Raw genomic sequence first — 27,886 nt, forward strand, 5'->3', positions numbered from 1 at the left:
AAAAGGGATTAAACAAACCTGACCAACATAATGCAACTTTAAATGATCAAGTGTCTGACCAGAGATCACAGGCTTTGTTTTCTGAAGAAATAACAATTTTTGCAATGTCATCCTTCCACATACATTTTATAACATCATACCCGCCACAACTCATTCCTCTATCACAATCCTGCTGGTTTTAAAGGTCTTCCTCCCTGCTTGAACAAATCTGGGAATGAACCTCTCCTTCTTTGGCTTCCTGGACTAAAACCAACCACCTCCTTGATAAAAAAGAATCAATACACACACATTGTAAATATATTCTTTTGGAGCACGTAGCACTGAGGTAAGCACTTCTCCCTCTTGGCAAACGGCAATGACTCATGTATGGGTGACCTGGGACCAATTAGTGCAGTGTTTGCTATTCTCCCCCATTTTAATGTATGGTAGCTTAATTTGAATGCCCAAACTACGAAAATAAAACTTTAAAAAATGAGGGTTTCAACATTTTGTTGGACAAAACGTACACCTTTTTGCCCCCCCAGACATTTGTTTTACTTGGAGGTATATTCCACAGTGCAGTCCGATATCACTGGGTAAAAAATGAGTATGAGATTATATTGGCCTGCATTTAAAATATCTGATATGAGTACATTGATACATTACATTTACTGGATTTATTAAGGGGGCACACGGTGGCTTAGCACATCTGCCTCACAGCGAGGTCCTGGGTTCAAGCCCTGGGGTGGACACTTGGGTCCATTCTGTGTTCGCATGTTCTCTCCGTGCTGTGTGGGTTTCCTCTGGGTATTCCAGCTTTCTCTCACAATCCAAAAACATGAATGTTAGGTTGATGAGTTTTTAAAATTGCCCGTAGGAGTGAATGTGAGCGTGAGTGGTGGTTATTGTTTGTGTCTGTGTTGCCCTGCAATGAACTGGCGCCTTGTCCAGGGTGTACCCCCACCTAGCGCCCAGTGTGAGTCGGAGATAAGCACCGACAGACCCCTGTGACCCTGAAAAACAGAAACAAGTGGGTCTGAAAACGGATGGATGGATGGATTTTCAAGGTTTTTTTTTTTTAAAGGGGCTGCTAATTCATTTTCATTTATTCTATTCAATTGTAGAATATGCTTTTTTAAGTTAAACTAGTGCTCATTTTGCCCTTTAAAATTTTGTTTTAGGTTTTTTTTGTTTTTTAAAGCTGCTATAGCCCCAATAATTTTCTTAATCAGGTCAAATCATAGTGTAGGCCTCATAGATCAATAAATCAAACATAATTTCCTCCAAAAAGAAAGGGAACAGGGTCAGAATTGTCGCTTGAAAGTTGTTTTTTACGTCGTTCTGAGATCATGGGGAATACTGTATATCAGGAACAAACAAAAACAGTGTCACGCAAATCACAGTAAGATTGAAGTTAACACTTTTATGCACCTTCCACATCCCACAATGCAATGTGTGAAAATGTCAACAAATGGAGCACGGAGATAAAAACAAACGATCAAATGGCAATTTCAACCTTTTACATCTTTTTTTCAAGCAAATCAATGAGGCCGATATTATGATTTTACCTAATAAAAAAATAATGTATTGCGGTTTGTTTTGTTGTATTTATTTTATTTAATTGTAGAATATTATTATGTTTAATATGGTTATTAATAAATGGGTATGTATTTCTCCCACCAACTGTTGCTGACTATTGTTCTGTTTGAGGTATCACTTGATCAAACCTTTTCTAACATTCCAAACTGCAAACAAGGTAATAACATAACATGCTCACAGCTGAAAACCCTCAGCCTGACATTTGAAAAATCCTCAAAATATTAACTGTCACGAAAGATTTTTTACATTGATTTATTGTGACCAAGCTAAACACTTCAGTGAATTTGTAGTTGGAAATGGTTCATCCAATACATTTATAATACCGGTAGGGGAATAAAACATTATTAAATATGATTACTCACCCTGTTTATGCATAGAATTTTATTACGTAGTAGTTTCTGTGACAAAAACAAATATAAAAAATGTTGCCACTAATCAAGAGCCCTGAGTGAATGTCACCTTACAGCCAGGTATCAATAGTCCACCTCCTTTCCTTCTTTAAAATCAATTTTTTTTTTCAAAATCCTCAAAAATGCTTTTTTTTTTTTCACCAAAAATCGACCGAACGCAATTTTTTTTTTTCATTACCTGGAATCCCCCCATTAGTACCAATGTTTTGGTGTGAAAACGGTTGGTGGGTATTGCATTAAAATACCTACACCACAGACAAACAGACGATGAACTGATTACAATACCCTTCGGCCGATGGTAAAAAAGTATGTATGATTCGTGATATCATCGCATCAGATTATTATCGGTATGGACCAATAACATTGGTATCGTATCGAAAGTGAAAAAGTTGGATTGGGACACGCCTGTTGATTGTAGAAGCAGAAGCTGGTTGGAGAAGAGTCGAAGAGTGTCCAGCAGAGGTCAGAGCAGCGTGAGAGTAAAGACAGAAATGAGTTCCCAAAGAGCGATGACGTCACAAACATCTACTTGCTGCCACCTCTGAATCCAACACCACCATCCTCCCACCTTTAAACGGTGGAGACACTTGATGAGACATCGGCTCAATTATCCCAAATAACTTGAATTATTCAGCGCTGTGACTCAACCACAGAGCCTTCCCTCTCGGATACGGTTTCCTCCTCTTTGACAAAAGCCTTTCTTCTCCAACTGGAACAGGCTGCATGGCAGTGCATTGTTCCACTGGAGCAGCTGTGTTGCAGCAGCATGTCACACAAAGAGCTGCAACGCTGGACTTTCTCATGTAAATGTGGCTTTGGAGTCATGTGATGACTTCCTAAGGCACATGCAATATTCCCTCTTCCCTTTCTCTACCTGGATGGAATTTTCTATCCATGATTAGGCAGATTCAACCATCAGGAGCACTGTGTGTTTAACGTGACTAAAACATTCATTTTGTAGCACGTGGGAAAATGAGATGTACATGTTCTCTCCCTCATCGCCATCCATTTCTCGTGTTAAAGCTGGCATATTGATTTAAAATAGCAGCATTGGTGAGCAAGTGCCCTTTTCAACTCCTTATACGATAACCATAGCAACAGGCATGTAGTGAGGAAGATTGAATAGATTTAATATAATGTCAGCACGCTCAGGGAAAGCTGCCTCTCATATAAGTTGCCATTCACTGCTGTGAAAGCTTTCCAAAGCTACACTTCCATATGTTCACCTTTTGTGTGAAGAAACCCTGCTTACTGAGATGTGTAAGAGATCCATAAGACAAACACACACACGGCCACGTTTACATGAGCGCTTCAATTCCCCTTTAATTCAGAATAAAATTGAAATCCTCTTTAAACGTACCTTGTGAACACCTAATTCTGAATGAAAATGACCATTCCGAATTCAACTTAAATCCAAATTAATAGGCTGGTTTATTCTGATTTTAATTGCGAATTATATAATTCCTTGATCCTGTTTAAATTAATTCTGGTCGTTCCACACATGCTCGTCCTATCGCGATGACGCGCTGGTGACGACATAATCCAAGATGTTCGCCCGAAGCAAGTGTTGGACTCAAGCCGAGACTATTTATCTAAGAACAGCGTTAGGAGATATGATATAATGAAAGAGTGGATGGACGGAAGCATAAAAATACAGACCTATTACACACGTGTACATCGGCAAACAAAACAGGCTTCATCAGGGCATGAAGCCTTGCACCAAGACACAGAGCTTCACTAATGAAGTTCTCTTTCCACTTCATCCTGTAGATAAAGACCTAAAGTGGAATTAAATAAAGCAAAATAAAACTGTTTTCCATGTAAACCTCAATTCAGAATGACTATTTACAGGGTTCCTACAGCTATAGTCAAATTAAATTCAAGACTTTCTAAGAATTTTTATTGCTATTTGAAATTACATTTAAGACCAACTTCAGAGTAAACATAATTTGGGGGGGGGGCGAAACGCCACATCAATTACATAGAGTTAGGGTAAGTTTTTTCTGGTGTCTAGTGCAGATGTGCAACTGGCGGCACCCAAAGTAAACACACAAAAATACACAAAATGACATTAAAATACATTTTTTTTTTTTTAAATTATCATTAAATTTACATTTTCCCATGTTGTTTAGACATTAAAAAATAAAAAAATAAATACTGTTACTATTTATTTTTAAATGTGAGACTAATTACTATCATTAAGTCATACTTATAATGCGTTAAAATGTAAGACTTGAAACATTGATTTAAGACATTTCAATGACAATTAGGGCCTTATTTTTAGATTCATTCATTTAATGCTATTTAAGACTTTAAGGATTCGCGGGAACCCTGTATTTACATGTAAACACGAAGTAGAATACTTCAATTCTGAATAATTTAATTTGGGATAATTAAATTAGAATTAAAAAAACATCATGTAACCGTGGCCAGTGTACAATATAGGCATGCACATATTGTTTGGCGGTTGTGTTTCACCCACCGGTCTCCCTTTGGTTTACGTTTCTGCACTGGGACTTTCCCTTTGGGTCTCCTCTCACTACCAGCACAGGGTCCCCCACCAGGTCCAGTCACCCTCAGGGACTCCAGGCCTTTGGAGGACGTTTTGTAGGTGAACTCCACCTGCTCGCCCTCTTTTAAGCTGCGGAAACCCTCCATCACCAGTTTACTCTGTTGGGAGAAACAAAGCAATTATCCATTTATAGACGCCAGATGCTTGCAGCAGAGGGCTTTGTAGGCACAGTAGGCAACATCCAGTGTGTGTGTGTGTGTGTGTGTGTGTGTGTGCGCGCGCGCTCGGGTTACTTAAAATTGCTTTATATTTAGTAGCAACGTCTGAAGGTACACCTGCCTCCTTAGGGCTTATAGGAAATTTTTGACAATACATCCGAGTGTGTTCACATGTCTAACTTGAAGGGTTTCAATAAGTCTACAATTAAAAAACAAACACATTCCGATTAAGATTTAGCTTTTAATGAATATATATATGTATATGTTCTATATATATCTTTTTGAGCTATAATTAAGCCACAAAAGTGATTAAAGTGATTTGATATGCCGCTGATTAAACATCAATAGTCTTTCCAAGTTACGTAAAATGCAAAGTAGATTGGGAAATTGTTCAAACCAATGGGTTCAGTTAATTGGTTATTATTTAAGCAAGATAGATAGATAGATAGATTCCTTGTCATTCAACATAACAGAAATGCACTGTAGAATGAAATTACGTTGCATTTTAGCAACAACAAAAACAGTTGGATAAGCAGCGACAGTAGAAGAATAAAGACCAGGTCAGAAAAAAGATGCAGGATAAATATATAAATATATCAGTGCAAAGTGTATGTGTAAGAGAGTATGATCACAGCAGGTGCCCAGAAATGAGAGTGTCTGATCTGAGGAACACATGGTCATCAACATTTGTGTCAGCATTGAGAATAACAACCAATCAGAGCATTAAGACAGGAAAGAAAGAAGAGCTTGTGTGTCATTTTGTGTATTTTGGTTAATTTTGTCATTTTGTGAATTTTTGTAATCATCCTGTGAGTAATTGTCCAATTTTGTTGTCATATTGTGTTTCTGGAATCACATTTTGTTGAAATTTTGTGTATATTATTTGTGTGTGTTATTTTCTGTCATTTTGTGTATTTTTAATAATCGCCTTGTGTGTTTTTGGAGTATTTTTGTTGTTATTATTAGTAATTGTGTGTTTTTGGAGTCACTGTGCATTTTAGTTGAAATTTGGTTTATTTTCTGTCATTTTGTGATTATTTGTTGCAAATTTAGTGTATTTTCTGTAATTTTGTGTGTTTTTGGTTGATGTTTTGTAAATGTTCTGTCATTATGTCTATTTTAGTTGTCATATTGTGTTTTTGGAGTAATTTTTGTTGTGATTTCACATATTTTTCATGTGTAATTTGGGAGAAAATTTTGTCCTTTACATTGAAGCCACACTAAATTAGACCAAGGGCTGTAAGTGGCCCCCGGGTCGCCAGTTGCCAATGTCTGGTGCACCTATAGCGGAAGGCCAACCTTCATAGATCCACAAATGTCATGGTGAATTTAACATTGACTGAAGTTGAACTGTCATTTTTTTGTGAACACGCCATACTGTGTCACTGAAGGCCCAACGCTTACTAACTATGGGAAGATGATAATGAGGGCGGCAAGACAATAGGACCACATAATGGACACATGCATGCACACATGACGTTTGGAGCAACTGCCATGACAGTTTGTGCACAGAGTGGCTTATCTCACACTCAGCGTCCTTGGTATACACGCTTTATCTGCGTTTCACAGGAACTATACTTCCTATTCCTCAGAGCGAAAAGTGTTTTACGGCCATTATTCCCCCTCCACACATCTACTATCCATCTTATCTGCATGATAGCAATTATTGATTTGGTTACTACCGCCGGACAATGATTTATGTCTCTATGATCGCGTCGGACGGCTCTGTGTTCATGACCTACATGGATCGCAGTGAGCCCTGCAGTTGTCTGCATAAGTAAACAGTAACACACACCCACCCACACGGGCCCACAGTGCAGAGTAAGCCTACATGTAGACCTATAAATAACATGGGCTATCTGTAAAAGAGACAGCGGCAGGACGTGGAGGAAGTGGACCCAACACATGATCCGACGACAAAAACTCATGTACTGAAGGAGAGGAAGGACAATGTGCTTCTAATGATCAGTGCAGCTACAGAGCCAGAGGTGATCCATGCATAGTTAGTGTACTTTTAAATAAAGTAGGCAGTGAGAACATGTGCAAGAAGAGTATTGTGACACAAGACAAAGGATTTCAGGACATATGAAGAGGTAACGCTTTAATGTGCTGCCCATTACTGCAGTGAAAATAACAACAACAAGGTGGACAATTAGAAAGAAATGGGCTTATGTACTATTGAACATTGCTTTTACTGGATGCGTCTCTTAGCATATCAAAAAAATAAAACAAGAGCAATTTCACAGAATGTATTACATTTATAGATTTTTTTAAATTAATTATTTAGATTTCCCTGACAAAACATCACAAAGCTTAAACTCCTGGCATGACAAATAGGTATTTAAAAGGAAAAACCCCAATCAAAATAATAATAATAATGGCTTGGTAAAATAGAGGAATATGAACCAAAATATAATTTTTTTTAAAGCTTCGTTATAAATAAACTTCATTTGGTAAAACAGAGATGAAAATATTTCATATATGATGTCAATATTCATGTAACAACACATTTATAAACATATCTTTTCATTATTAGGTTTTAGCACCTAAAAGCAAAACTAAAACATAATAGAAAGGTAAAGTAAAAAGTATTATTATTATTATTATTATTATTATTATTATTATTAAGCACAATGCAGTAAAAAATTAAATCACCTGTAAATAAATAACCATCAAGTAAAATAACAATATAAATTTGTCCTTTTCATCAATTAAAAATAATAATAATAATAATAAAAATAAAAATAAAAATAATAATAATAATAATAATAATAATAATAATAATAATAATAATAATAAAAATAACAATAAAAATAATAATAATAGAGAATATAGCTTTTCGTCAATTAATTTTTTATTATCTTACTGATTATTATTTTTGAGTTCTTCGTGTTAATTGCTGAAGGTTTAATGGTTAATGTCCGTGGTTCAGTTATTGAATTAAGCTTTGAGAAATGAAAAAGGAAACGAATGAGAGAGGGAAATGATTGTGCACGGCACACTGAGCCGGCAGCAATCAACCCCTGATAATCAATCAGCACACTGCAGTGCTGGAACATTCTAGATTCTACATTTCCTTCTCATGAATTCATGCAAAAGCCAAATAGATGCAAACGTCATGACTGTGCAAATTAACTGTGCAGGTAATCTATAAACAGTTTACTATCAGACACGAGCTGTGTGCGCACGCCCCCACAAAGCTCAGCGTATTGACTGATCTCGACTGTCGTGCCACACACGGCCTTCCTCTTCCTTGGGCCCATGAGCACCTCAGCATGTATCTTTAGGTCAAAGTTGAGTGGGTCGTCTCAGTACTCTGCCCCCTCTCCAACCCCCTCTACTCCCCACAATGCAGTCGTGAGGAAACCACACAACCTCTTTTGTTCTGTGGAAATGCAGGAAAACACACCCACGCAGATCTCCACCATATAGTAAGTGGTATCTTTCTTGTGTTTGTGTCTCAGATGAGCTGTGAAAGGGGGACGGTCACGCCACTGCAACACGCATGAGAAAACAGCTCCGTGTGGAGGAGCATGTGCGCGTGCATGTGTGTGAGAGAAAAACAATCACACATGAAAACTTGTAACCTGAGTGGCTTCCTCTCGAGTGACCTGGAGAGTGTCCTGACCCGATTGGGTTTACGCAACGAGGTCAGGAAAGGGCAAGGCACGGGGAAGGAGAAGCAGAGAGAACGAGGGGAGAAAGAAATCAGGGGGAGTGGCGTCACACAGAGAGGTGAAGCAGGCAGGGATTCTCAAGAAATAAAAAAGAGGAGGGGGAGGAAGAAGAAGAGGAGGGGGCTTCATTGAACTGCCCCCAGCGTATTTTGCTCCTCAGCTCAATCATAGAGCAACTCCTGATTATTTGGCCAACAACAAAACCATAACTGATCAGGAACAGGTCAACAGCAGATACCTGAGGGTCAATAAAAGCACCCCACCTTCACTTTTTATTACGTATCTATTAGAGCTGGGCGATATGGACCAAAACTCATATCTCAATATTTTTTCTCAAAATGGCAATATACAATATATACATTTTTAATTGAAATTAGGTCCCACCAGAAAGACAACTCTGAGTTAAATTTGCAAAAATGCCACACTGGCACATTTACTAAGAAACAGATGAACAACAATTGCCACTTTTGCCTTTTTTTCTCCTCAAAGGGACAGCACCTGTGAGTGAGATCTGTAGTGTGGATTGTTTAGGTGAAGGTCTGCATTAAGACGCACTCACAAATCCATCAAACTGTGTTTTTTTATGTTGTTCTGAGAAGCAGCAAAAGTAGCGACACCTAAAACAAGTATTTCAATACATAAAAAGCTTTAAAAATATATATATATCGATGTAGGCCATATTGTAATTTTCTATATTAGCTAAATAGAAAACTTGATATATTTTGAATCTTGATATATTGCCCAGGCCTACAATCTATGAGTGATGCACGGAAATTCCAGCCACTGAAAATTTTCGGCAGAAAATGTCCAAAAAGTGTATTTTCGGGTTTCGGCGCAAACTCTGGATGTTGTGATGATGACACGAGCAAACATCGCACATGCTTGTCTGGAAACAGGCCAACTTGTCCACAGACTCACGGAGTGGCAGTATTTCAGTAGATCCGAGCACTAAAGCGTTTTGTGAGCAGTTGACGGAGTGAGATTTATGTTTCTGTGTCACGTCGACGCTTTACTTATGTCACGTGTAGCCATCAGTCAACACGGACCCCTACACGGCAACTTGACGCATCGTTGCGCATCAGCAGCTTAAATTCAGCTTTAGTCTATCTGCACACATTCCACAGAGATCCTCTGCACTTATCACCACTGTACTTGGTTCGAGACATACGGTGCAGGAAAGTAGAACAGAGCTCACAGTCAAGTCGCTCTTTGTCAAGAACTTTAATGCACTCGGTTTTAGTGATAGACCGATACATCGGACGGCCGATATTGTTGTCAATTTTTGCGTTTCTTACGTGTATCGGCATCGGGCGATACAGGCTGCTTCGTTCGCTGATCCGCATTATTTACAGAGAGCAGAAATATTTTTTACTTGTTCTACATCACCTGTTTCTAATATTTGTTAAATATTTTTTACTTGTCGTTCTACCTCACCTTTGTTAATTTCAATAAATGTTCCTTTTTTTGAATTAAGACTCATACCATTTGATATCGTGTGATTTTCAGGATGTAATTGAGGGAGCAAAAGTACTATCGGCTCCAAATATCGGCGGTCCTTATCGGCTGATGGGAAAAAAATAAAAAATAAAAAATCGGCATCGGCCCATCCCTACACTGTTATATTTAATTTGACTCTCTTTCAGCAGCCAAGTCAGTTATTGGCCAGTACAATATTATTTCATGTATGAGTGAGTCAAGTTAAACATTTTGTTTTGTAATGCATTTTATTTTACATTGTGCATTGTTGAAATGTCAGTGCAAAATAAATATTGATTTATCCTTTGAAGCATTAATATTAATGTATACAATTGCAATGTTTTCATTTTCGTGAAGGTTGGAACACATTCAGAGCCATAAATGCGACTAATAATTCCGTTTTCGACCTTGGTTTTCTCGTTTTCCATTTCGGCCAATAGTTTTCATTTGGGTGCATCCCTACAATCTATAGTTCTTCATGTGTGGCTGTGCTCATGTGTGTGGGAAGTAGTCAACATACAATCAATACAGGCTCCAACATCCGGTATAGAAATAGCCTTTCTTTTCATCAGTCGGACCTCGTCGTCAGTGGGCCTGGTGGTGATCAATACAGGAAGCTGGACTGTGATTGGTTGGAAAGACGGCGATGGATTCATCCGACAACGCGGCGCAAAAAAAGCTCACGTTTACATTAAAAGATAAAAGGAAGGGCATAAAGAGGTGAGGAGGAGGAGGATGGTCACCATGTGGCTTTTCAACAGAGGAAATACTAAGTGGACAAAGCTGCACCAGATCAGCTCTGATGGACGAAATAAGACGTGCATAAACCGGGGAAGGAATAATAGTAAATGAAAGCAAGAAAGCAGAATGACACACACACACACACACACACACACACACACACACACACACACACAAGTAAAAAAAACCACCAACAGAGCTGCTCTTGTGACGCTGACACCCCAGCCCTCCTCGACACTTTGTCATTAGCGGCCCTGACCCTTGAACCCTGCCCAACCCCCATCAAACACTTAAAAGCATCCGTGCTTCCCCTGCTCCAAATTAACAACATCCAACACTCCCGATTATGTGCAGGGGCCAATATTTGATCTGTGGGAGGAAGCACTAGATCATCTTGCTAAGTTTATCAGCAAGAAAAGGGGAAATGAACCTCAGCGAGGTGACTGGTGATAAAACACACACAACCAAGCGGCTAATAACCGCACCAAAACAGAAACAGCAGCGCTCAGCTTTACCATTCCACCTGTTCAATTATCAGCAGCAGGAGAAACAGAGGTGCTGAAATCGACGTTTTTAGATTTCTGACTTATTACAATAATCCAAATTACTGTAGCTTAGATAAAAGATTGATTTATCCTTGTTTTCTAATATGAATACTTTATTTTATTCACCTCCCTTTCAGTTAAACTAAATATTTTCATGTTTCTGTTTAAAATGTTTTTCCTAAAAAATATGAATAAAATCTAAGAACGTTGGTTTAGGCCCAGAATGCTTAGAATAAATGACAACCTTTATCATTTTCACACAAACTGATTCAAATGTTTTTTCCTTTGAGACAATTAAAGAAAAAGCATTTGTCGCACTTCCTTTTATTTACACGTGTCAGATTAAGGTTGATGAAGATTTCTATCAAAAATAATAAAATGACAGGAATCATGTTTTTAAAAATCCCAATAACCATGAAAGTTAATCTCAAAGCAAGAACAATAAAAGAAAAACGGAAAAAAAAGCAAGAAAAAAAAAAGCAAGAACGACGTTAATACCTGATCGTAACAAACATAATAAAACAGTTGGTTAAAAGATATAATTTTGGTTTTTAAAAATCTTTTGGAAAAAAAGAAATACACTTAGTTCCAAAAAAAAAAAAAAAAATAGATACAAAAAATAAATAAATGTCATTTTAAGATGAGAATTAATTGTAACTTAATTATAATATTTTAAACAGTAATTTTGGGACTTAAAGAATACATGTTGGAGCCAATTGGAAACATTGTTGTATTTTAAACTGTATAAATTAACTGTCGAAGGAGAGAGGGGGAGAAAAACCCCTGACAGCTGAACCTTTCCTGTAAGTGCTGCAAACATCTCAAGAGGAAGTCACATGACTAGTCTTTCTTCTTCATTGGTGTTTTTTTTTTTTTGTGTCTAGAGGAGAAGGGTGAGTCGCTGGGCCTGCAGGAGACACAAAGCCTGATACTGCCTATCTGTCGGCAGTGAAGGGTGGGGCCGGCATGCCAAACGGTGACATGGACCAGAGGTTAATCTCACCGGGGGCCCACTTTAACCTCCACACACACAGACACGCACGCACACGCATGCCACAAAGCATGAAACATCTTAGGACATGTAGACATTAGCGTACCTACCTGGTGGTGGTTTGAAGCAGGAAGGGAAAGACACACACGCGCGCACGCACACACGCAGGGCCTCCATTAATTGAACACACACTCGGCTGGTTACAGCAGAGTAGCAGCAGCAGCAACATTTTAAACTGATTAGCGACAAAAAGCAAGCATGCCCCCACCTCACTGCCACTCACACAACCCTCCGCACTTTTAGAGAAATTCCATTTATTAAAGAATTCCCACACACACACACACACACACACACACACACACACACTTAATCCTGGTGTAAGACGAGAATATGAACTATTTATTTCATCACTAAGACAATGAGGAATCAGACGAGGAAGATGCTTAATTGCTCTCACAGCTTCCTAAAGGAAGTGATCGGACAGAAGCTCTGATGAAGAGGCCTCCCAGGAGAACTCGTGGTCGGGCGGGGACTCGCTCTGACACACACACACACACACACACACCCTCTCATACCTCCTGCCCCTCCACTCGTCTTTTCCCCGACCTTTCACTCATGTTTTCCTCCTTGACTACCAACAGCCCACCAACCCCTCACCCACACTTATTTTTCCCACATCCCTCCTCTTTCCCTCTCCCTTACCCCTCCTCCGCTCCCCTCCCACCACCTTTCCTCCTGTCCTCATGCTCCCTCTTCCCTCCTCATCATCATTCTTACCTCACCTTCTCTCTTTCTACTGAACACCAGGTCACATGTACAGTATACTGTATATATTAAGGGTGTCAGAAAATATATATTGTAATATTTCACCACGCAATTATCAAATTGATTAAAAAAAATGTCCAAATCTATTTTCTAAATAGTGTTTTTTAACAAAAACATTTAATTACGCTAACATATGCATAGCACGTAAACCCCCGGTCGCTAAGTGAACCACATCAGACCATGTCAAACTATCTCACCCCCAATGCATTTTAGTTTGGAACTTTATTCTCGTAAAACACACTGGGGTTTTTTTTTTTTTTTTTTCATTTAAGAATGTATCAGAATCTGTTGTAGAAGCAAAAGTTGAACTTTTTTGAAAAATGTAATATGACAGTTTGATAAACATTCCACTTGTTTTTGATATTGGTACTTGAAATAAAGTTAGCTACCATTTACTTGTTCTCACAAGTTAATTTTTTTTTTAATTTGAATAAATTGTATTTCATACCATTTTGTACTGTACTATATTTATTTTGTGATATATCGCAACGTATAGCGTACTATAAGTATCTGGATAGATTGTATCGTGAATCGTAATGTATCATCAGGTTCATGGCAATGCACACCCATAAAATGTATATATATATATATGTGTGTGTATATTTTTTTTTACATTTACTGAGCGTTTAATTTCTCAAAAAATGACTACCGCAGGTCAAATTTTATTCCTACTCCTTGGGCATTAATAAAACATTGATTTTCAATACTGCTGTGAGTCTGAACCCTAATCCAGCACATTTAAAAATCAATACACACAGATTTGAATGCTTCTCTCACACCTGGAAATAGCATCTATGCATCCGAATACCTTCAGGCATCCTGCAGGAGAATAGCAGGAGGAAACAAGCAGACAACCGCATGAATGATGTCTATGGATAAATATAAATCCCTGCAAAGCAAGGCCGTGTTTTGCATTCAATAATACGACTATTGAACGCTGCGAAACACTGGAGGGAAAAAAGCGAAAAGTAAAAGGTGTGAGCAGTAGGGCTGTGCATTGTCATCAATCTGATCATAAAATATGATTCACTATTTGTATGTCACGATACGATATATCCCTATACTAAAGAATATGGAATACATTGCAATATATCACAATAATTACAAATTTGACCTTTACAAGTACAAAGTATGAAATACAATTTATTTCATTTTAATTAAAACTTGCAAGAACAAGTAAATGATAACTAATAAAAATGTCCCGATACAACTTTTTCATTTCCAATATGATGCCGATATTGCATCTTTGCATATCAGCGAATACCGATATTGATTTTTTCTTTTCTTTACATAAATTTTGACCTTCAACATAATATCTACAGTATTCTACAAATGAATAAAATAAATAAAAAAAAAAAAAAATGTGAAAAAAAAATTAAATAATGGAAAACTGAAAATTTTAATCCGATATTGATCTGATATTAGCCTGAAAACGAATATCGGACCAATATCCGCTATCGGATCGGGACGCCCCTAATAACCAACTATAATTCAAGTATGGTATCAATATAAAAAACAAGTGATATGTTTATCAATTTTTCAAAACAACAGAAAAATATACAAAGCTATAAGAAAATGATGTAAAATGACTCAAAAATCCACATAAAGCACATTATGCCAACAAAAATACACATAATGAAAAAAAGTACATGAAACAACAACAAAAATAACTGCAAAAACACAATATGACAACAAAAATATACAAAATTACTCCCAAAATACACACAATCACTCATTAAAAAATATTTCAACACTTAAAAAAATCAATTTGGACATTTTTTGGGATAATTGAGCAGTAAAATATCACGATATATCAACTAAATAGATTCTTCTTACACCCTTAATGAGCAGTAAACTTGATTTCAGTTTGTATTGACCAACTGTATTTCTATCGCTGTGAGTGAAAAACATCCACCCGACCAGCCTGTGCTGTGCTATAGGTTACACACATGGCCGACGCAGTGTTTGTTTAACTCCTGCTCACCTCTTAAAGCTGCTTCCTAGACCAGACTTTCCTTCAGTCGGTCTGATCTACTTCTAAAACATTTCCGGCCCGACAGAGAAGAAGACAGAAGCTAGAGCTCACACGTGGATGCAGCGAGTTAAGGACACGATGATGAAAAAAAAGAAGCTGCAGCCAAATCTCTAACGGCAACAGACAAACATTTAGGTTTGAAAATGATTAATGTACCTGTAGAAAACACTGACAGGAAAAAAAAGAAACATGAGTCATTTTTAAAAAGAACAAAATGTACACCTTAAGGAGATATGTGGGACAAAGGTCAACTTAGAGTTTTGAAACTCCTCTGCAGACATCTACCAAATCCCACTAAATTTATAGCCAAACTTAAAAGATATTTTTATGGGACTTCTTTATTGGGTACTACGGAATCCACTAAACAACCAAATAAACTTCTACCCTAATAGATGTGAAAAAAAACTATTTTCTACTACAGTAGAAAGTTTTCCAACAAAAATAAATAAGAAATAAGCAATGTTGCATTTTTATGCTCCAAAAACTACTGTAACTGCTACATTAGGTTCCAAATCCATGCACAAATACACAAATACAGCGTCATTTAGCAGCTTTTAGGAGCCACAGAAAGTGGGATGAAAACACAAACAAACAAGTCCTTTGATTTACACACTTTCTTTTCCCTGTCATCCCTTTGACGGCTTGTTGTCCTCAATTCCCACCAGTCCAGCACAAAATCCATTAAAAAAGCCCTTACGAGGGAGCGCGTGTCAAATGAAATGGTGAAAATGTCTTCTCCTAATACTCTGATGGAGTATTTTAAAGCCACTTTATGGGTCTGTAAAGAGAGCGATTTAACGGTGGGGGAGAATTAAAGGACGGCTGCTTTTTTTTTTGTTTGTTTGCTGTAGAGTGAGTGAAAAACAAGTGCTCTGAATGAGCTTTATGTACAATAAAAGCAGCAGCACATGCCATCACCAGTGGCCACGTTTACATGGGAGCTGTAATTCCTCTTTAAAGCAGAATAAAAGTTAATTCCTCTTTAAACTGACCATGTAAACACTTAATTCCTAATGCTAATTTAATTCCGAATGAAACTTAATTCCAAATTAGGTGGCTGGTTTATTCCGAATTAGATAATTCCTCTTTCTTGTAAACGCTTAATTCCCATTTAAATTAATTCCGGTCGTTCTGCCACGATGACGACATAATCCAGGATGGCCGCCTGAACTCCAGCCGATACTATTTTAAGGGTCCATGTTGACTTTTCTGTGCTTTAAACATCATAAAGTGCTATTAGGGCTTCATACACATGCCCAAAGTGTTTTTTCGTTGATTCCCTCAATCGTTAGTTAGAGGGTGATTTGCTCCTTTCTTACTACAGGGTGAGCCCAAACACCTCGCTCTAATTTGATGACGCATTCCCACTTTGATGCGGCACTGAGTTGGATAAGCCGCGCCTTCAGGAAGCTCTCTGCCGTGATTGACATGTAAATAGACACGCCCACAAAGGCGAGCATGTCAGCGTCCTTCGTGCAGTGCTATGTATGTATTTTCTACAGTCTATGTATGTACCGGTGAACGCTCCGCCCCCACGCTCTGTCTCGTATTTATAAAGTAGCATGAGCTCGGCTACGGCGTGGGTGGGAGGAGGGCGGGCCGTCCTCTGGCCCTACGTCACGTCAGGAGGAAGTCAGTGTCCCGTCTATAGACACGCCCACTCATGAATATGCATAAGTAGGACACAAATCAGCCTGTTTGTGTAGAGTAGGTCAGAAAGTGACTTTTCAGAAGCTAAAACTCTGAAAAACAGATGAGTTTGGGAAAAATAAACCTCAAATACTATGTTTTTGGGGTTCTTAGAACAAATGGAGATGGGTGAAAAATAGGTTTAGAATACATGGATATAATGAAAAGCGTGGATGGACGGAAGCATACACATGCAGACTTTCACACGAACTTACGAAACACACACGGACCTCGGTAAATGCGGTAAACGGAACAGGCTTCACCGGACGGCTGGCACTAGGACCCGTAGGTGGAGTAAATGCGTCCCCGTACTGCATTCACAGGCTGTAATATCACCAACTATAAAATGTTACCTGTTGTTAGAGCTATTATCTTTATCAGGGAGCAACTATTTATTCCTGGTGATTGTTCTCCAGACCTTTACTGGGCTTTATTTACCGGTGATTAGCTCCTATTTACCTTCTGCTCCACGGTCCAAACTGAAAACTGTTATTGTTGAGCTGCTGCTTCAAAACTACAATCAAAATAAAGGTGAAAACAGTTCACATGTGGTATTCTGTGTTATAGCCGACAATAAAAGGTTTGATGTGTGTTTTTCCCAAAAGACGTGATATGTCATGTTCTCCCCCTGTCCAATCAGAGACTTCCCAACCCCCAAACCTAAAGCTGAATTAAATAAAGCCAAATAAACTGGTTTTCCATGTAAACCTCAATTCAGGAATTACTATTTCCATGTAAACACAAAGCAGAACACTTTAAAATGATTTAATTCAGACTAACTCATTCCAAATTGAAAAACATCATGTAACCAATTTGAATCCTGTGGCCTCACACAATAATGCTTCACTGCTTTACATGCAATATTGTCCTTAATTATAGTTATATTCATTTGTAGCCACCAGCTGGATCAAATCCAAAGCAGAAAACATATTTCTGTCCCATCCTCTGCATGTACTCATCCTGTTTAGGGCCACATAGTGCTGAGTTATCTGCTAGCTAAATAAAGCTCCAGCAGTCCATTACAGGTACACACAGTAACACGTCCAGTTCAATAATGGAAACAAGACTTCATTTCATTTCATGGAGAAGTGCACAGATGATCCAAGGCCAGCAGGGATTGAACCCACAAACGAGGCAGCAGCACATTGTGGTCTCATTGGGATATCAGCTTTCCAATTAGGCATTCCTGACTTTATTATCATCATCCAGGATGTACTTTGTGTTTGGACCAAGGAGACCATAGATATAATGAAGTGTTGTACTTCCTCCTACTCCCTATAGTAGTATGACTAAGAAGTGCATGGAATGTTTTAGTTTTCTTTACTTCAAATGTCTTTACGTGACGTGTCAGTGCAGTGTTAGTTTCATCAACTACATCTTGTAAAGCAGAGATGGGCCACAAAAATGTCGTTGTCTGATCCGAGGGCCACATTATCAACAAGTCATGTTAGCATTTAGAATAAAGACCAATCTGAGCATTCATACAATAAAGAACAAAGGATTTGGTCTTTGTAGTCCTTTTGTGTGGGTTTTCTTTATGTTTTTAGACATTTTGTGTGTTTTTTTTAATTGTTATATTTCTTGTGTTATTGTTGTCATTTTGTCTATTTTTCTATCATTTGGGGGCAATTTCATTGGCATTTTGTGTGTCTTTGAAGTCCTTTTGAATACGTTTTTGTACTCATTTTATGTTTAAGTGGTTGCTAAGTGTGTCTTTGTTATCATTTTGTGTACTTTTGTTGTTGTTTTCTGTGATTCTGGAGTTCTGTGTGGTATGATGGGCTTCGTGTAACTTCCAAACTCAATAATTACAATTTTGTTTTGGGGGCCGCACAAAATTAGATAGAGGGCCGCATGTGGTCCCCAGGCCGCCAGTTGCCTACGTCAGTTTTAAAGTGATAATAACGAGACTGACTTATCGAAAAAATATATATACGTGAACGAAAACTGTATCTAAATATGTTGATAACTTTCATTAACTAATGAACTAAACCATAATGTTGACATGGGACGAAAGCCAATCAGAACTGAGTTTCTTTTTTGGGAAGGTATCCAATCAAAATCATGTTTGTTGTGTGGAAGGCGGGACAAGTCGGTAAGTGAGCCAATAGGAAGTAAGCCGATTATGGCTCATGTGGTATTACGTAAATGATTGCAACAAATCTGTGTGTGTATTTACAAACATTAATACCATTATTTATCAGGTTGATTATATAATTATAATTTCATCTTTTTTTTAAAAAAAAGGCATAAACTCTTATTTTATAACTGTAACAAATTTAATCGACTAAAGGAAAGAGTTCCTTTCATCACAGCTGCTAAAATTGCCATAAAATAGGTCCATTATTTCATAACCATTTCATACTCTAACCAATTCATACTGTAGCTGTAACATAACATTAATATCATAATAATAAACAATTATTATTATCACCAAAATAACTACTAAAAACGTTCAGACTGTTGCAGCAACACCATAGAATAGCAAAAGTAAACAGTAAGAACAAAAACAAATACCAACATAGGAAAAATAGTGCAAAAATACAACAGTGGTGCAGACAAGAACTAGAAAAATATAATAAATTTAAATTTAAAAAAAACAACAACGGCATAAAAACTAGGGATGTCCCGATACAACTTTTTCACTTTCGATACGATACCGATATTGCGGCCTTGAGTATCGGTCGATATTGATAAAATATCAGCACGACTATTACATACTTTTATTACTTATTTTGTAGTGTGAAATGTTAGAAAAGGTTATTATTTAGTAAAAAAAATGTTTTTAAAAAACAGACCCATTTATTATAAACTAATGGATTACATATAATTTATCTTTTAGAATAAGAATGTTCTATGATTGAATAAAATAAATTAAAACAGAATATATTTAAAAAAAAATTTTTTTAAATAAATCCAAAAAAACAGCATATATTATATCGGAGATTTCAGATGCAGTCCGATAAAATCCAATATTCGTTTTCTGGCTGATATCGGACCGATATCGAACCGGGACACCCCAAATAAGAAACACAACAATGTGCAAATATCAAAATAAGGAGCATGGTTGTGATGGGGGTATCAGTCTTTAACAGTTATATAAAACCTTTCTATATTTATATTGTTTAATTTCAATGGCTTTGACCAAAGGAACTTTGACCAAACACTGACTAAAAACTACATTTAAAACGTGCTGTCAGTATTAATACTGTGTGTATACACCATGTAAATAAAGAATGATGCTTTAGTTAAAGTGAACATATGTATTTTATTTGTACTTCTTGTGTTGTGTATATTGTGTGTCTTACTTGGTGGACGAACACATCCAGAGGAGGCTCCACGGGGCTTCCTTCACTGCTGGTCATGGAGATAAAACCAAAGCCCATCCGGACGTTGAACCACTTGCAGAAGCCCGACCCGGAGTGGACCTGGGGCCGAGCCTTCTCGGGCTCTTCTCCTCTACCCTTACCCGGCCCTCCTTACACCAAACACACACAAAAACACAACTTAGACACACGTTCGAGGCCCTTTTTAGTGCATATTTAGGTGCGTAAAGTGAAGCCTGGTGATGAAATGTGGAGGGGAATCCCCTTCACTTGGCTATATGAGGAGTTCAGGGTCGGTAGAAATTTCCTAAACTTCTACTGCACGCAGAGGTGCATTGTGTTGTTGTGATGTGTGGATTTAAAAACACACACACATAATAACACACAACCTCACAGTCACACAGCTCCTCCTATAAAGTTGTTAGTCCGTGAAAGGTGAGCCAAACTACCGGGTCTGGTTTTGGGTTCCATCCCCGCTGTGGAGGTCATCAGAGAGCGGGGCTAAAAAGGACAGGTGTACTGTACACACACATGGTTCCTGAACAACACGCACTCCCGACAATGCGGGGTCGGCACGAGGAGAGGAAGAGGTTCATCAGCGTGACGCCGTCACACCTGGTCCAGCCTAACCTGCCCTTTATCCACCTGGCTCATGTGGTTGGTTGGTTGGTTGGTTGGAGGGCGAGTAAAAAGCGGTAAATAGGGAAAAAAAAATAATGAAAAATAAATGAGGAATAACCTTCGGCCATGTTCCCCCGCGGACCCTCTGCGCCCAAGTTGCGATGGAGAAGCTTCCTTAGCGGTGGTCAGCATTAATCCGACATGTTCGATCCCGTTGGTCAGCAGTGGAGCTCGCATGGTACGGCGTGCTTTGTGCCTTTGGAGGTTTGTCTCATGTCTTTCTCTGTTCCTCTTCACTCTCAGCACCTCTCTGTCTCTCTCTCTTTTTCTCTCTCTCTCGCTCTCTCCCTCGCTCTCATTCGCTCGTGAGCTGGCTGTGCCCGAGCCGTCGTGAGGACACGTGACTTCGTCAATTACACGCTTTTCTTCTTGTTACTATTTTTTATTTTTTTTCCTGCCGTTGTTAGATCACACAGAGAAACAGGTAAAGGAATCGAACCGTCGACAACAAAAACGACGACTCGGGGCCCCACGTGCACAGTGGAGACGTATAAAAGAACGCGCTTCTAAAGTGGGGGCGCGTGTACCCTGGGAAGGACGTACACGAGGGCACTCCCAATGAGTGGCAGCTGCTGCATGAGTTTGTTATAGGGGTGGGACTATATATATATAGAAAAAAGACCTACAAGATGCAGTTTGAAAAATAAGTTATTTTACATGGGCATACCCCATAATACAATATTACCTACACTACTTGTATATATGTTAATATCCATTAATTTATATTCATTATTAATTATTATTATATTTCTGTTTTGTTTTTTGTTTTTTTCTTCACACAATCCACCAAGTCACATTCCTTGTATTGTTTTAAATCCTAGTTGGCAAATAAATGTATTCTAATACTTATATATATTACTCGGTATAACATTTTCGACTAAAGTGAATATAAAAAAACAAACAATAATGAAATAAAACCAGTTTTTTTTTCCTATTTAAAACATAAAAAACAGAGACTGACCATTCAACCCGCAGTCTCAATAAAAAAATCAAATGTCATGTCATTGTGATATTATTCAAAATAATATTCCCCTGTGTATGAACTTTGCATAACAAGTTATTTTATAGAACAGATTTAAGGAAACACTTTATAGGTAAAGATGTAGCACCAATAACACGATACCACTCATACCATTTACGATATATCTATATACGTGGTGTTTTCTTGTTGCGTGATAAGTTTTTTTTTTTTACCTATTTTTAGAGGTGTTCAATATTAGCTTTTTGCTGATATTGTCCAACACTAAATATTTGATTTTTAGATTTTTTTACCAATACTAATATATACATAGATCCAACCTAATTTTAGGTCACAAATCATTTATCTACTGGGGAATAATAGGTTACAGCTATAGTTTTAATGAGATGTACCACTGGATATAGTCCACAAATAAACATTATTGGTGCAAAATAAGAAAATTTAACCAACTTTAGTAATAAAAAAAGTGCCATATTCGTTTTTTAATATGTCGTCTCAATAATAGTGGTGAAACAAACGATACCGATGTCAACCGATATCACATTTTATGGCTAATATCTCTAGTTTTTTTCCCTTTTTTTTTAATCAACCAAACTACCTGAATGTGCTAGCTTAAATAAATAAATAAATAAACAGTTAATTACATTCTAGATCAAATAGTCAACAGTGAAATGATGACTTCATAGAATCAAACAAGGTAAGAAGATCTGACCATTAGCATTAGAAAAAAAATTATTTTGGAGGCAAAAGTTATTCTCGAGGCACTAAAAAAGCTTAAAATCAATACAAATCTTTTGTTGCAAAGTAAAAAAACGGCAATTGTCTCCAAGCTTTTAACCAGATTTAGAGGTATAATTTCAAACCATGATCTGATCATATTTACACGTCTAAGTCTAGACAATGGCTGAGACGTTTACATATGTGGTTGAGAACTGTTATTCCTGCTGTCCGAACATACTTTTTTGCACAAGTTTCTCCTGAAATTAGTCGAATTCCATTTTTACTTTCCCAACTCACTAGTTTATACATGGTCACTAATATTCCATATGGATTCTGTGGATGTTTCTTGAGCCTTCTCAAGTTATCTGTAAAAAAAAAATCATTTGGTTGGCTTTCAGTCCACATGGTCTTAATAAAGCAGAGGAAAATGCTGCTTGCACTAGTGCTCAAACCAGAAAGTGGAAAAATCTACCTGAACTCATCGACTAGTCTTCCTCTAAAACTTCCCATATACGTAAAAGCACGTTTAAGTGTATTTAACTTGACTTAAAACGAAAAGAAAACAATACAGAAAGACTTTTCCTATATATTCAGCCTCTGCCCATCCCATATCAGACCCTTCAAATGGACGTCTGTTAAAATCTAGTTTGATTCTACTACAAACTACCACCCACAACCAAAGCTAAAGAAGTCTATAGTATTAGTCATGAAATTAAGTGTAAGCGATCCTCGTGTTTTCCAAGCTTGGAAAAAAAAAAAAACCTTCTTTGAGCCTCATGTCGCAAACTGACAACCAGTTAGCTCCCAGCATCTCAGTGGGCACCAGTGCTGAACTCAGAGCTTAGGAATGTGGCTTAAAAAGCCAGAAAAACAAACCTGAAGCTGTCAGTCATGATTCGCATTTGTTATGAGAATATCATTTCTTTGGCATGAATCACATGTAGCGGGGGAGTTCCTCATGCACAAGTCTGTGAGATGATTACAAATGGGTACCAGAGGAGGCTTGGGCAACGTTTGGAGGATGTTTTCTTTCCCCCTTTCCTGAAAGGAGATAAATATTTACGGTAGTTTATAGCTACAAACTAAAAATGGAAGAAAAAAACTAACATCTTCTTTCTTCAAAGATTCATCTTTTGAATTGCGTATTTAAAAACGCATCTGTATCTTAACACAAGTAGCTAAAGCTGTGATAAACAGCTGCATTAGCAACTTTAGCTAACAGTGTTCTGTAGAGAACGCATGAATAGAGAACTATTGCTATATTACACTGGGCTGACGGAGTAGAAGGAGTTTGTGGAATATTAAAAATGATTTCCGGTTATTTCTGTTTGTTGTGGATGTTCTGAGCAAAACGTTGGGCTTTTTTCCTCCAGCTTCAAAAGTTGAAAAGTGACTATAAACAACAGCACCTTTGAACGTAAACCCCAATGTGTACGCCAACCGAAAGATACATTAACAATGGGTTTTCTGGTCAAAGGACAGACTAAACAGACAGTTCTGTATTTCTTGAAATTAATTGACATGAACAGCATTTATACTTAAAAAAAAACTATCAAAAGGGGGTCTCGTGAGGACATTAAATTGAAGGCATCCAATAAGATGACATCTTTGGAGCTCATTGAGAAGTGACTCGCTCACATCTACGCCGGTGGGGACCATTCCCAAGGGGTTATTCACGGGTAAAGGAAAAACACGTTGGAGGAATGAAAAAAAACAACATGTCTATCTCCACCCATCGCCTGCTGTAGAGCCCACCCTCTAGAATTCACAGGCTGCGCCCACCCACGCCCCCACCCCCCACCAAAATCCCCAGGCCTTGCTTTTGAAGATGGTTGTAGTGGGAGGCCTTAGCGGCGACCATAGAATTACCGTTTGGGTCAGAGGATCGAATACCAGTGTCAGATGTTATCCACTCACTCACATCCTGACAGAAGCTTTCTGATTGGGAGAAGTCAGGAGAAATCAGTGCAGCGCGGCTCACTGATGGGTGCACACGGGCAAATGACAAGGAAGGGTTGGAATCTATACACAGAGATTAGAGGATGGTTTTTAGTCACAGGCCTGTACGTTTGTTTAAAGTCAATGATTTGTGTGTTTTCACAAGAAACAAGAAGATTTCAAACTCACTGCAGTGAGGCATTATGTGTGTAATAAATGCATAATATGCTTTGATGTCAATGGTGACAGTTGTTTTATACCTACACATTTTAATCACATTATTCAGTGCTTTTCCAATCAATGAACCTTGTGTGGCTTTGAGTATTTATAATGAATATTTTTATTATCCTTTTATGATGCTGCTCTTATGATGTATATGCACCCATGTTTTATTATTCTATTAAGATGTTGCACTTGTTGTATTTTCACTGCAATTTGTGATTTTTATCTGCGAAAAGCACTTCATAAAAAAAAAAGAAAATACTTATTACTTGAATATTGCTTTATTCGATCTTTTTTAACTCATTTTTTCAACTTACTTAAAATAATAATAATAATAATAATAATTTACATTTTGATCAGCCCAAAAATCAAAGAAATGAATTCAATTATCACATAAAACAAATGTGTTAAAGATTTCTCAATAAAATGTTATTTTTTTTTTATGCTAAATATTGTTTGAGAAAAGCTTAAATTAAAAAATAATTCTTAAAGGGTCAAATATTCCTAAACTGATGAAATGTACAGCATTTTTTTTTTTTTTTTGATAAAAACGAATATAGCAATAAACTAATAAACAACTAGTTTTACCTTTAACTTCATCTCTTTAGAAAACGAAAAAGAATAAAAGGAAAAATATACAATTGAACAACAGATAAATTAGAGACTTTTTTATAACACAAAACAAAAAGGTAGAAATCAAGAGCATTCTTAATATTTGTTGCTTGTAAAGGATTAAAAAGAAGCCAAAACCTTTTAGTTCTATCTGATATTAATCTAAGTATGCATTCCATTATATTAGCATTGTCCCAATTAGTAGAATTTAAAAATACTACAATCCTATAATTTAATCATTTCATGTCTAAATACTTAAAAAATAAAATTGGACATGTCTTTTATGATTAATAAGTGGTAAAAAGAGAAAAATCTAAATGAAATAATACATTAAAAGTGTGTACAAATGTAGAACAATTGCAGAAAACCTCAAACTCTAAATATGAAAATTAAGCACAAAGCTTCTAAACTGGAATCATCACTTTTTTTTAAACTGATCAATCTAAGATAAGCTATAAAAAAAGCTAATATTTTAGCCTCTATTATTATTATATATCATACCAATAGCATGTTTCCTCTTTTATTTTCACTTTTACTTTTTGCAATTTCTATAAAATAGGAAAATAGATTGAATTATTTTATTTTCTGTGTACATGTGTACAAACTTAATTTTAATCTGCTTTAGGCCTAATTTAAAGATGGACAAATTAAACATAAAGAACACAAATTTATTTCATGTTTCTTTTAAATCTGGACTTTTTTCAGATTTTTAAATTCTTAAACTTGTCAATAATTAAACAAAAAGGGCTAAAGCTTTTTAAATAAGGTTGTTAATGTTTTCCTTGTTTGATGGGATACAATTTGAGTATATTCCAGATGTCAAAACGGGGTTTTAAACAAAACAAGGATGATATTCATAAATGTCAGAATCTTTAATTTGTGGACATGGAAAAAGGAAAAAAATAAAGAATTGCAACAAAATAAAAGTGTATTTTTATCTCTACAGTTGGATCATCGAGGCCTTAAGTTTCCCAGCTGTGGTGCAACTAAATATTAGGTTTCCACTTGTCTGCATGATGATTCTATCTTCATATATCTGTGAGCACTTGATGAGAACATGCAGATTCCTGAGTTGTTTGAATACCAACATTGAGTGCAGAGCCTGCTCTCTCTCACCCCAGCTAACCCCGACCAACCCCCACGCCTCACCCTATGGGCTCCATGCAGTGGAAATTTGCGTTGTTGTCAATGCAGTTCAAAGGGTTCATTGAGTCCACGTCTGTCTCTCTTCTCCTTTCTTTGCTTTTTTTTTTTTTTTTTTTTTGGTGAGGAGGGGGTTGTTTTTTTCGTTTACTTCATGCATTCCAACTCCAAATCCCTCACCCATTTCTACCATCAGAGGAAGTGTAAACCATGTTGGCTCCACTTATCACAGTAACTTTTTGGCAAACAGGAGAATGTGTGCCACTAAAGTCCTATTTTTAACCACTTATTTTTTAAATTTTATATGATCAAATTATTTCAATTAATTTCCGTTGTGTAGTTTCAATTCACATCTACAATAATTGAATTTGCAATTTTTTTTAAATTAACACAATTTAAAGAAGTTTTTTTTGAGAGTTTTCTTTACAGATTTCGTTTAGAAATATTGTGAACTAACGAAAAAATAAAACTGGTGACCACAGAAAATTAAATAAAAATCGATCTGTTAACATGGTACAAAATGAATCAATGGGTTTCCTCAGAAACCTTCACAACTTATGTTTCCCGTATCGTTGCAGGGGAAAAAAATGGGAAAAATAATTTTGCTTAAATTTTATGATGTCGGAACACGTTTAATATTAATTTATCAACCTGATAATCTTATTAATATACTATAAAACGAGCTTTTAACCATTTTTTACAGTTGAGTTTCGGTGTTGGAACTTTGAAATATATCGATGAATAGAAACGTGACTGAGTTAAAACACACCGATCACATATTTATGTATTTATTTCTGAATTAAACATTGGTGACGTCAGAGACTGGGGTTAAGTTGGAGATTTTTGCGCTTCCAAAGCCAACGTGCATTAATCTTGTGCGTAATGGCGCAAAAAAATAACACATTTTTCATTAAATAAAAAAAGTGCCTCACGGTCAGTCAAAGCTTTCAGTTGCCTTTTGGTCAAATGTGTTGAAATGTGTTGCGCATATAAATAATCGTTGAACGCGTAAATGTTGTCCTAAAGTCAACCTGTAGCTGTATTCAGTGGGAAAAGGGGCGCAATTTGCGTAAAAACGCGTTTCCTTTGATTGAAAACTGCACAATTCAGAAGAAAAGACGCATTTTCAGATTTTTTTTTTTTTTTTTGGATTTGTTTTTGCACATTATTGTTTAAAAATCACATTGTATTCCTTTGCATGTGCGCCCCGTGGAGTTTACGTCATCTTTGGAGTAAGGAATCCATCTTTTGTCAGTGAATGTCGGTCATTTCAGGTCATGGAAAGCATGTTCTGCCGCTTTGAATGCACTTATTCCTTTAAAAACAGCGATCAAAGGTGTAAGTTTAGAGCTTTTAATGGACTCACCTGTGAGTAAAGTTAGAGATACAGTAGCAGTAGTCATCCTCTCCTTGGATGAATGAAATGGAACCAATGGTGGTGGTTGTAGGTGGTGGAGGATCCCCGGCTTGTTACTCCTCAGATTTTGCCCTCGGCTGTAGTTAAAATTACATCTCTTTAAAGTGAATGAAAGCCATGCGAGCAGCTGAAATCAAAGAGATTTTCCATG

General features: G+C 37.1%; 1 protein-coding gene across 1 annotated transcript; it reads right to left on the minus strand.

Moving 5' to 3' along the window:
• Positions 1-2,513: 2,513 nt before the first annotated feature.
• LOC114458064 (protein lin-28 homolog B-like) lies at positions 2,514-27,817 on the minus strand. The gene is made up of 4 exons (XM_028440309.1): positions 27,685-27,817; positions 20,006-20,175; positions 4,471-4,658; positions 2,514-2,556 (listed from the first exon to the last, which is right to left on the minus strand). Exons 1-4 carry the CDS (start codon positions 27,719-27,721, stop codon positions 2,514-2,516), a joined length of 438 nt encoding a protein of 145 aa, XP_028296110.1. The 5' UTR covers positions 27,722-27,817.
• Positions 27,818-27,886: the final 69 nt, after the last annotated feature.

This window comes from Gouania willdenowi, chromosome 24 (assembly GCF_900634775.1).
Source record: "Gouania willdenowi chromosome 24, fGouWil2.1, whole genome shotgun sequence".
NCBI classification, from domain to species: Eukaryota; Metazoa; Chordata; class Actinopteri; order Blenniiformes; family Gobiesocidae; genus Gouania; species Gouania willdenowi.